The 12,286-nt window shown below is 42.1% G+C and overlaps 1 protein-coding gene across 3 annotated transcripts in view; it reads right to left on the bottom strand.

Moving 5' to 3' along the window:
* The window catches only part of TEAD4 (TEA domain transcription factor 4), a 51,955-nt gene that overhangs the window by 36,949 nt on the left and 2,720 nt on the right, over positions 1-12,286 (bottom strand). Inside the window, exon 4 of one of the 3 annotated variants that reach the window (XM_064409893.1) lies at positions 2,180-2,313. The exons of 1 other annotated variant lie outside the window; for it this stretch is intronic. In XM_064409893.1, coding sequence (XP_064265963.1) covers positions 2,180-2,313 — 134 coding nt within the window. Of the gene's footprint in view, positions 1-2,179; positions 2,314-5,837; positions 5,914-12,286 lie in introns of those variants that run through there. One more of the 3 variants, XM_064409894.1, reaches the window with a different exon arrangement.

Below are 12,286 nucleotides of genomic sequence, written 5' to 3'. Positions count from 1 at the left end.
TCAGTTAGGAGGTGTTTTACTTCAAGTTTATCTTGAACAATAGCTCAACCACATGTTGGGTTGTTATTTGTGTTGAGATTAAAACATTTTCTACAAATCCTTCTGAAAAACAGCCTGCTCTTCGGTTTACTAACTCTCACTTCCCAGTTCTCCTCAGGAGTCTTCTCATGTCTTTATCTCCTTTATTTCTTTCTCCCTGCACTGTCATTATCCAGTTAACTGTTATTTAACTTTCCAAAGCACACATAGAGGGATTCAGTCTGTGGGAAAGACTAAAGCAATGATGAATTATCCAGGCATCACTGAGCACTGGGGCTGAAATTTTCTTAGATGTTTCACTGGATCAGAGTTATAGCTGGTGTCACTTCTAACACTGGCATTTCTTCTCAAGGATCAGCTGTGCTTTTAAAAAGCCATTCCTGCAGCCAGACAATTTAATGCAGTGTCTTCCAAACCCCAGCATCATAACCTGGCAGGAGCAGAAGGCACCATGAATACAGGGATGACAGCCCCAGCTTGCAGGTCAAGAACCAAGGTGCTTAGCCTGTTGTTACTGCTCATCCTCAGAACGACTTTGGGCAAATTCCTCAAGTTTCCTCTGCCTCTCTGCTCCCTCATCACTTACTAGTCTCAAGCTATTAGATTTGCCAGTGGGCAGGAGCAGAAATCGGTTTCTCATTGAACCTAAGCAGGCAGCTGCTAGCTCTTGAAAACGACAATAAATTAGTCTACTTATAAAATGCCTACAGGAGAGGCTGAAGCCTCTGAGTGGAGCTGCTGAAACACTCATTGAGAAATTGACTTCAGACCACACAGACACTTCCAGTCAACCAGGCAGGAGACAAATGGTGTCTAAAGACACAGATAATTCTTCTGCCTTAATCCCAAAGCCGTTTGTTTATCATTTTAATAGCTTTGTTATCTGGGCTACAAAGAATGTTCACAAGCCAGCATTTGAGAATCCAGCCAGAGTTCAAAACTCCCCTCCCTCTTCTCTCCCTCACATTGAGCTGGGTAGCAAGAAAATCAGAATACGGATTTTTTTTCCAAGAGCAGCAGAATCATCAAACCTGCACTGAACACGTGTAAGGAGATTAGTCTGACATGGCAACTCTCTAGCTCAGAAATACCACAGTGAAAATGTAAAGGGGACCAGAGGAGAAATTTGGATGTGGTATTTGTAAAAAACTAGTAGTAAAAAAGAAACAAACAAACAAACAAACAAAAAAAAAAGGAAAAAAAAACAAACTATGCAGTTATACCATGCCCTAGTTGATACAGGGGGAAAACAGTCCATTCATTCAACCTCAGAACTTCAAAAATTCAAGGCTCATACCTCCAGAAACTTTCCTGACAAGCTTTTTTCAGGTCTTTCTTTAGTTTCTTATCTCTTTGGATTTTGTGTGTTTAAAATCTTCTTCAGGACCATAACGACCAGATTTTTTTTTAAAAATAAATAAAAGCTGACATTCTTTAAGAACTCCAACATTTCAAAGATTGAAATTGTAAAGATTTGGCAACAGTGGCTCTCAGAAGGTTTTGCTGCTCCTTAATGACTTTAGACACCAGCAGATACGTATTTCATACCTCCAAAACCTACCAAAAGCTAAGGAAATAATACAATACTATGTCTTTGACTAATTTTATTATAGACAATATAAATTAGACAAATAATTAGACACAGTGCACTGTGCAGCATTTTAACAAATGGTTCACAAAGACATTTAGAAAACCCAGTATATTACTTATTTCCTGTGAGTATTTGAAACACACAAACCACTGGAATGGTCTACCACTGCCCATTCATTCATTTCAGCACCTACACGAGATTATTTCAACCCTCTTCATCCACGGTATACAGTTTCAGAGCTTTAATGAACATGGAAAGAAATAATAAAATGGGAGGTGAGAGGGGCAGAGAGGGGAACTCACACTTGGCTTTTTACCACTGGGGCAGACAGACATCCCAGCACACTGTGAGTGACACCAAGGCCAGCAGTGCGACTTAAGAGACCCTGAAACGAAGGGTAACAGTTGCTTCTCTCACCAAACACTCCCCCTTTCACTGACAGACGCTAATAAAAAATTATACGGGTATTTAAGAGATTGTCCTGCTGGGGAATCGGTGTAGAGGAGTAAGCTTTCCACAGGGAGACACTGACAGGGAAAGAGAAGTTACCTGCTCCAAATCTTCCTTTCTTATTTCCCCAAGCGCCTCTAGTCCCAGGAGGCTCTGCAGACCCTCCACAGTTAACACACGTTAAAACATCCACAAACATGAGGCCCAGGCTGGTTCTAACATCTGATGACAGGCTGAAAAACAGAGGGTTCAGAAGGAAACCCAAGGTGTGACAGCAAGTGTATTCATCATACCACCTGCACTGCGAACTGCAAATCTCACAGGAGCCAGCAGGTTTCACATCAAGTGAAAACATCTCCAACTGCTCAACTACAAGACTCCCAAGGCCACAGTCACCGGAAGCTACAGGTCTGCTGTCAAGCCAAATGCCATAGCAATGCACACAGGCAATGTCATCTCCTAGGGAATGAAGGAGCATCACAAACATAAAAAGCATCTACATTGAATCCAGTTATTTTCATCTCCTTAGTGTCCATGCTGACACAGGGGAATACCTAGCAGATTATTTCATCATGGCACACTCTTTAAGTCGAAACTCAATAAATATATCTGAGGCATAACTCTCCTCCCCACATCACACACCCTGGGAGCTGTTGCCCGATCATTTCATATTTTACAAGACTTGGCATCTGCACTAAGTGCTTTTGGTGACACAGAGAAATCTGGGTCCATTCTAATCCAAGCTCCAGAATAACTGGAGGAGAAAACATGTCCTATTCAGTGCAGTGTCAACTCTCCAGACTCTGTTCTCCAAATTTTACAGAAAAGTTGCACCGACTTGAGCAGATGTCATTCGTACCTTAAGAGAAATCCACAAAGCAAGCAACAGAATATGTGAACTTCCTCTCACGTTGGTGTAAATCAAGGGAGATGTGAAACGTAATAGCAGTGGCAGAAGAAATTATATGAATCTTGAAGTGAGCAGACAGGTTTTTTTATGCTTCTTACTCTTCATGCCTTGCCCAGCAATGTTTAATCTCAAGTTACATCTAGGTCATCAAGAACCAAAATGTGCTATTGTGGTCAATCCCAACTTTTCTGCACCTTGGGTCCTGATTCTGCTTTCCCTTCTTGGTACTAAAGCTATCCCTAATGGATGACAAAAAATGGGGAAACATACAGACTATAAAATCAAGGATGTTTGGCATCTCCAGCTAAAACCTCTGTAATTACTCAGATTACAAAGCACACTGGCAAAAAATTTACTTTTATTTGATAACTTCAGAAGAAATTCCATAGATTGAAATGGCCATGGAAATCCTTATAACTCTATGCCTCTAGATCACTAAGACGCCAAAGGCTTAAAAGGCCTGCAAAGTTGTCTTAAATAATGTTGCTTAACTAGTAAGCCCCATGTGCAGTCCCAGGCAATACTCTGTGGCAGCAGCAATAGCCAGCAATTCAGGGAGTCCTGGTTGAGTGCTATCTGATCTGCTGGTCTCTGCTTTGGCTCAACACTTTCAAGCCTTCTGTTTCCTGCACTGTTGATCTGAACTCGGTGGCCAAGATGACCACTCATTAAACTAAACAAAGCAAACTAAAGAGAAGCTGGGGGTTAAACTCTGTGGTGTTAGATGACTTTATTAGGATGGCAAATTGGAAAACTGGCAGTGGAATCCCTTCCCACTGAATGAGCAATCAGGTAAAAAGCAGAGGATTTTTCAGAAGCATGAGAATGTCGAATGTCTTATTTATAAGAAAAGCTTCAATAATATTCATTAGATTTGTTTAACAAAAATACAAATGTTTCAGTTAGCATTTACTTTCCGTTTGCCTCTGTCTTCCATTCAATAGCAACTGCATGCATACAGCCTGGTAACTTTAATGGTGATTTGTATTATTAAATGTTCTAATATTACTAAATATTTTAGTACTTGTTGATTTTTTTTAAGTTCTGCCTGTGCAAGAGTTTGTAATTACAAAGCTTTCTTCTGATGTGGAGGGAATTTGATTCTGAAAGCACTAAGCAGACATCCCAAACATGCTCAGACAATTCCTTTCCCACCTGAATTCCCTCACCAGGCACAGTTCTTAGGAACAGAGTAGTCAGAGGATGCTGTCCCATATTCATAACACCAAGTTTTGCCAGTCACGTGGCTTGGTGTTTGTTCTCTTGAGATTCCCTCAGCCTGAACTTATGCCCCACTCCTTGCCTTTTGTACTACTGCAATCGTACTTTACAGTTTTCTTTATCCTGATCTCACTTGTATTTTACCTAGAGATGATTAACTATCTTTCTTTGTAGAGTCCAGTTATAGGTTCTCCCCCAGGTTCAAAGACACAAGGCCCCTCAGAGCACATCCACCTCCTCACCACAGTATCTCTACCTTCCTTCCTAATGTTTCCCTCCGTCCAAATACTGTTTCTTACTCACTCTTGCTCCCTGTTTTTCTTTCTGCCACGCTCATTTCTTAATAAGTCACTCACAAAGCAAAACCATGGAGAAAACACAAAAATCTTTCAGCTCCACCTGCTTTGGTTGAAGTGTTCCAATTCTGATAATTTCAACACTAGCCCTCTTTCCTTTCACACATGTTATCTCATTGAGATTCAGAGATCCTGCAGGGCTAGACAGCTGCCAAGAGCCCTTCAGCAAGGTCTTATTGACAGGGAGCACATCTTTAAACAGACTCCACAGTCTGACACATCTGCTTTCTAATATTAATCCCTCAGTCATTACTGTTAGTAACAGCTCCCTCTTAAGTGTTTGTGGCAGCTGCTCAACACAAAATCGTACTTTCCTGAGGATCCGAAAAATTGCAGCCAGCTGCCTCCAGTTGTTCAGTTTTCTTAGAGCTGCTCTGTCCAAGAGACTCCCCCCACTCCACGGCCACCCCCTTTCCCTGCTGGAATGGAGCACATACAGCAGGCAGAGAGGTCCCCATTGACTCACCCCTCCCAGGCACTTGCCAGCACAGCCGTGCGCAGTCCGACAGGCGCTTCCACTCCTGCTCCGGAGCTGGAAAGTCGCTGGGCTTCACCCAGAACATCCCTGCACCCTCGGCCTCATCCCCTGGAACTGCGGGCTGTGGTGGCAGGGATTGCTTCACCTTACAGGTACTCCTTGGTGTCATTGAAATGCAAACAAAGCCAAACAACTCCCGTATTCACTACCTTGGTATAACATGAGCCAAATACTCCTGCTATAGAGGATTTGAATCACAACATTTTCCTATCTGATCAGCAGTCAGAAATTTTACAAAAAGAAAAAATCAGTTCAGCCATAACAGATGGATGCTGCTCAAGCTGTAAAGTTTATTATATATATATATATATAAAGCAATAAGAAAACCTGGAAACAGGAGCAAGCAGCCACTTACTCCTTGTCTAGAACACCTGGCAAATGAACTTGCACAATGCAGTGACACAAGATTTGAGTTTAGGGAAGCAACAGTCTGAAATACTAAGAAACCTATTACTCAAGGTACTAGACGGAAGACAGCAGTCAAAATTACCAGAGGAAGAAGACTGAGAAATTCTATTAGTTCCACTGAAAGAGAAAAATTAGGGCAATCAGTAGATGAGTAGCTCCCAGAAGGTGCAACTCAAGGACTGCAGGAAAAACATATTGGAAAGGGAAAAGGTGGGGAAAGCAAGTATTCAACGATAAATAAGATTGGTGAAGGCTCACAGACAAAAGAGGACAAAGATCACAGATATGTTTATAGGGTCTCTACAGAAAAAAAATAAGATGTACCTGAAGCAAGACCAACTGGCGCTGCACTGTTCCTAGGAAGGTAAGAGCACTTTTGCAGCATCCGACAGCAACCAGTTCCCCAGGCTCCTTAGGAGCTGCACTCCCTTCATTAAATAACCTGGAGACAGTGGAGATGGGTGGGTGCAGTTCACCGGGCCTCTCGAGAGGGCTTCATTCAGACACTCCGTAACAGCTTAGCCAGGGGCTGAGCCTGGCTGTCATCTCACTTTTTGCCTCAGGCCTCCTGAAATCCTGAGTAACATTGGCTATTCCCTGTGAATAGCCCTATCCATTCAGGACAGCAGAGTAATGCTGCATAATCCCATGAATAAAACCAGTTAAGGTGTCACTGGCTGTAGAGGACTAAAAGCAAGCAGCAGTGCCAGGAAAGGAGGAAAGAACTGAGATTCGCCTCTCTGTATTGGGAGAGGTAATACACTCATTACATCCACAGGCTGCACGGTGAGATTTTTGTCTCTGTCTCAACACAGTAAGACTGGTTTACAAAGGAACAAACACTGCTTGCCTCAGATCATATCCAACACGAGGCTGGGCTCCAGCTGAATGCTTGTCACACTGCCTAACACAAAATCAAGCTCGGTTTGTTTGCTGCACCGAAACTGCCTGCAGCAGCTGCTGTTCAAAAGGCACCTGACTTCCCGAGCAAAGCAAAACAACTCTTAAAATTATTGCAGCAGCTAGCTCTGGCTGAAAGAGAGAGAGGATGTAGTGTCCAGCAGAGTGATATAAATCAAAGCAAGGAGAGAGGAAAGCTGCCATCGGTGCAGCCCTGGATAATGCAGTCAAACAGGATATGAGGAGATAAGGCTGTGTGTGGCCTTGCACACCATCCAGCCAGTTACATTTGAGATAAAGGAAACAGAGCACAGAGCCTTGCTGCCCTAAGGAGCGGAGGAAAAAAGCCCACAACCCAACAACAAAACCCAAAGGCCAGCTCTGATTCCCTCTAGTTTGGCCAGCTTGGGGATCCATCCTGAGCAATGGGCAGCTCCTGCCCAGCTCCAGGCCACATCACAAGGCCACCAGCCTGGGACTGACAGAATGACTACTGGGTGATTTATGTCTCAGCTGGGAGAGAAAAATGAGCCAGCAAGGGCAGTACAGATTGACACTGCCAGGTTGTGCTGGGACTGAGCCACACACCGTGCTGCCCCAGCTCTCAAAGGAACAGTGGAATTCCTGGGGAGTCACTGTTATCTCCCATGTGGGAACTGTTCCCAGAGCTTCCATTCTCCCTGACTTTCCAAGACATGTGGCATGTGTTTCACAGCTTCCCAAACAGATGAAGGTTGTGGCAGGGTGAAAATGCTCAGTCACCCTGGTGCTAGCAGCAGCAGCCACCAGAAGTCATTCTCCCTGGAGCTGGTTAGAAAGCAAGGAACCAGAAGGGAGTCAGATAATCACATCCCTTCACAGAAGCATCGGTAGTGTCAGCTAACACAGGAAAATTGTAACTGTCCCTTTAGGTACAGACAAGTGTAGATACTGACTGACTAAAATTACTTGATAATGACCAAACCAAGCTAGAGACAAATAAATCAAGCTGAGCATCTTCCCAAAGAGTATTATTCACTTAATTATTAAAGGATAGGGAACCTTCAAAAGCAACCTAAAAAAAGGTTGCTCCTAAACTCGCCAAAACTCAGTTGTTCTGAGTATCTCACCAATGGGCTCAAAAACCCTCATTTTACCTACAGAAAAAAATACAGGATGAAGATGTAAGTAACCACCCAATGGAAAAATCAGAATACGGTTAAAATCTAGACAATCATTCAAGGCAAGAAAAGGTTAACTTTAAAAGTGATTTGCAATTGCAAGTGGTAACTTCAGAGGGGCTCATGTCTGGAAATAGAGCATCTTTTAAGGGTTTGGTGAGAAGTAACAGTAAGCTGAGATCTATAATGCCCACTTTATGATATCAAAATCAAATTCTTATTTCCTGATCCTGCCTCCTGATCATGGCATCTTTCAATCTCTTGTCTAGGACTCAAAGATAGATGTTCCAGCAAAGGAACTGTGACATACCTAGCTTCCCATGACACTAATGGCAGAACTGAACACGAGCTCAGACAAGAGACAGATGTTTGCAAATCTCATCCAATGCAGTGAAAATGTTTAGCTCCAAAACCATAGTCAGTCTGCAAGAAAAGAAACAGCTGAACCTGGGCTATGAGATCTCCAAGAGAATAGACAGACAGATCACACAAATCATGAATGCAGTCGAATTTCCCCTTCTGTGGTGCTTGCAGGTGGTCTGTGTTGTGGGCATGACCTGTCTGGTCAGGACTAAGCCCCCTACTAAAGGCTCAAGACAAATGCAAATCACTAACAGGCAGAGCAGGTATATAAAGTGGGACCAATGCCCAGTGCTCTTTTGAGTTTCCCTCCTTCAGTCAACCAATTACATGTGTGCTTTGATTTTACAGTAGTCAGGCATGAGTTTAAAGGGGCTTGTCATAAGGCAATGCCTAAGCAAAGAACAGCCATGATGAAACACCTGCATCAAATGAAGGAAGCCTACCCATGGCTACCAACCCAGCTGCACTCTCCTGGGGTATCCAGACACCACCCCAGCTCAGTTTTGGGGTACACACTCCATCTGCATCATGCAGCAGATCAATATTCACTGCTTACACATTCAGTTCTAAAGGCTGACACTGCAGAAAGTGAATGTTTCTGTAAAACAGTGTGAAATTTCCTAGCAAACACACACCAGACATTTCTGCCAGATTCTAGTGCTCCTACCCATTTGATACAAGAGACAGTAAAGCCACCCTCAACTCAGACCAGTGTAATTTTGAGTTCAGAACTCTTTCTTCTCTATGAATGTGGCATAAACATGCCATCATCTCCAACCTGCTGAACACAGAGTGATTTCACATGAAGCAAATGAAAACCATAATGAGAATCTGTAATTACAACCCCCAACTCTCAAGCAGGAATCAGTTAAAAAAAAAAAAAAAGAAATGTCAAAAACTGAAAAACAAAGTTGTCCCCACATATTACAGGAAAGTAGGAACCTTCTGATTTATCTCTTTGCCCTTCCAGACTCTTCTTGCCAGGAAGGTCAACAGGTTATATACCTTCTGCTGGATTAATCTACAGGAGAACAAGGGCAGCTAGCCAAGCAAAACTAGATTCTTAAAGGGACACAGCCAACCACAGACTCTGCTCCAGTTTTTAAAGCATGTTCTTACAAATAAAACCTCTGACCAAAAGCAGTGGAAAAAGATGCTGCTACTCTATTTTTCAGTTTGCATACTGGATGGATGATGCAGAGATTTACATGTTCTACCTGCAGTTAATTTCTTCTGATCAGACAGATCCTTCACAAACAAGTGGAGCCAGAGAAATAAATATAATTTTATTATTTTATTTTCATAAAGATAATTCAAAGAACAGTGTGCTTGGATATAACCTTCTTACACAAACCTCTCTTTTACATCTTTTTTTCCCCCTAAGCTGACAAGATTTTCAAACCAAAAAACCTGCCTAAGTCCTGCTAGTCTGGTACAAATGAGCTTTATTTCAATGAGCTTACAGAGATGTATGATCAGAAATGAACTTAGGACACATTAATAAATCCTCCCTTTCCATTTCAGTATACACCTGCTCCACATTCTCTTGACATTTCCTCCTTAGTTCAAGCAGTGCAGGTTACAAGAGATTACACTTTGCCTGGACATCTGTCATTACCATACTGTTGGAAGGGAGGCACTTTTGAGTGCTATGCTGATTTGTTTTCTCTTTGGCAATAGCAAAGCAGATGTTCCAAAGGCTTGCACCCAGGCTCTGAAAGCCACTGGCACTCATGCCTCAGAAATACAGGAGGGTAAAACACCTACCCTTTGGCAATCATATTCTAACAAAGGTAAGAACAAGGTAATTATAAACCTACAAGAGAACAGAAAAACAGAGCCAGTGACTCAGCCAGTAGCACCAGGAACTGGAAAACCTGCCCCTCCCTAGCAGGAAAACGTCTAATTCATATGGTGTTAAAAACAAAGGGGAGTGACTGCATCATCTCCAGAAAAAGGAGGACCCAAGGGGCAGGAACAATAAAACCAAAAACGTACCAAACCCTTCCCCCATTCCCAAAAAAACCCAAGTACGCGAAACACCACTGCCTACCCCTAAAAAAACTCCTTCTAATAATCTAGTCTTAGATCTTGTAATGAGCCCCATGCATGCCAACTCATGGCTTTTTTACAAGGCTCTACAAAGGAACATGACGCGCATTTATTTAGCATGGTTGTTGGCAGAAGTTGCAAATATATGAACATCCATTACTGTAAATCCTAATAAATCAGATTGCTCCTCAAAGTTAAATAGAAATGCTGTGAAGGTAAAGAATGAAAAGAACACAGTGACCAAGGAAATAAGTTTAGATGTAAAATAGCATTTGCTACTCTCTACGGAAATCACAGCTAAAAATTACTTCAGATTGGCTTTGGAGAGTACTGATCATATTATTTAAAAATTGACTAATGTCTTCAAAACTATGCATAATATTATATGTGATATATGAGGCACAAACAGAACCAACAGACAGAGAGGGCATCCACTGGGTTGCTGCAGGGGGTCTTTGCTAGTCCAGTTGTCTTTGACATCCTAAAAATGGAAGACTGACTCAAAGTAATGTTAATGAAACTTATCGGTGAAGTTTACAAGCACCAGTGGGTAGGAACAATTCAAAGGGTGTCAGTGTAAAAAAGAAAACAAAAGAAGCAAGGGAGACAAATAGGACTATGTGGGAAAAGTAATGCAAAGAAAACCCGGAGATAAAATCAAGGAAAAAGCCCTGCCAGAAGTAGGCAAGAGTGAGAATGCTAAACAAATGAGAGAGTTGTCTACAAAGCAAATGCTTCTGCAAAATGACCAACATGACTTTAATCTGCCCGGGCTCAGATATTACTTCAGGCAAGGAAGAGAGATTAATCACTCCAACTCGTGGAATATTGCATCTCATTCTGACAAAAAAACACAGATAAACTGCAGGAAGTGAAGAGTATAAAAAACCTCCAATAATTAGACCTAGACAATTGAAAAATATTATTATACCCTCATTAGTAGCTTCTAATAACTTAGAAGATGCAAATGCAGAGAGAAACAATAACCAATCATTTTAGAGAAATGCACACCAAGGCAAAAACTGGTGCAGTAAAAAACATCAGAAAACTTTTCTGATGTACATTGGGTGATGAAAAACTTGCCCCAGAAACTTTTACATGCCATGGAGGAGTGGGAGGGAAGAACCACACCAAACCCCAAACATAACAAATGAACAAAAGACAAACATGAGCTATTGGGAAAGTATAATAGATTTTTTTTAAATGGTGATACTAAATTTTACATTTTTAAGATAGTCATGGTCAAATAAAACAGAAAATTGTTTTGCTATACCAGGAGCTACTGTAAACATGGTCCAAGGAACTACTCAAGGTGGGGAAAAATGGTAATGTTAAGAAAATGTCCCCATTCTTCTCCCACCCTTCACCTCGAGTCACTGCACCCCCTGCTCCAGACACACCAGCACATGACCATATGATTAACTTAACTGGAGAATGAACAGATGTGGCTGAAAACCAACTTGCTAAAAGTGATAAAGCTTGCTAAGAGTGTAACTTTTCCTCTGGATCAGTCCTGGGGCAGTGAACAGCAGCGCCAGTGTCCCTGCCAGTGACAAAGCACAGCGATGTGACAAGTATGGAAATGGGCACTTTGAGGCTCTGGGGACACATCTACAGCAGTGCCAGCTGAACCCTTTGTGGACCCACCTCTTGGCTTACACTGGGATGGAACCAAGAGCTGAAAGATACAGAAAAGGACATGTAATACTAAGGAAGGAAAGCTGTGAATGAGTATGCAAACAGAGATGAAAGCTGTAACACTTGGAAGCAGTACTTTTCAGTAACTCTCCGAAACTACTTTTCAGTAACTCTCTCAAAACTCTACTTACTCTGCTTGAATTCTGTGAAACTAGTACCTGAGTAAAAAAAACAACAGCAACTGTGATTTTATGTAAGCCACAGACAAGATACAGTGCCATGGAGCCCTTTTTAAAGCTTGGCAGAACTATTTTCATACCATTTTCCCACAGATGTTCTTCAATATAGCAACACTGAAATGCTTATTACAATAGCAGCCTAAAATACTTCAAAACCATCGGTAGCAGTAATTTAAAAATCCAAAACAGAGTCAGAATCCAAGACAGTGGAGAAATTCCTGGTAACCATTCTCACACACATTTATTTGCCTCCAGGATCACCTCCAAGAGGACACAAACAATGAGCTGATAGCCCAGTTTAGAGATTGATAAGACTGTTGCATGCTTAAGTTTGAGGGAGCCATTCCCACTGGGATTTAGGAAAACCTGAAAAGATGACTGCACCCACTGCAAAAAGCCCTGAAAAGGTGACTGGCTGCCC

Source organism: Passer domesticus, chromosome 2 (genome assembly GCF_036417665.1).
Source record: "Passer domesticus isolate bPasDom1 chromosome 2, bPasDom1.hap1, whole genome shotgun sequence".
Classification (NCBI taxonomy): Eukaryota; Metazoa; Chordata; class Aves; order Passeriformes; family Passeridae; genus Passer; species Passer domesticus.
This window is presented reverse-complemented; position numbering and strand designations above follow the sequence as displayed.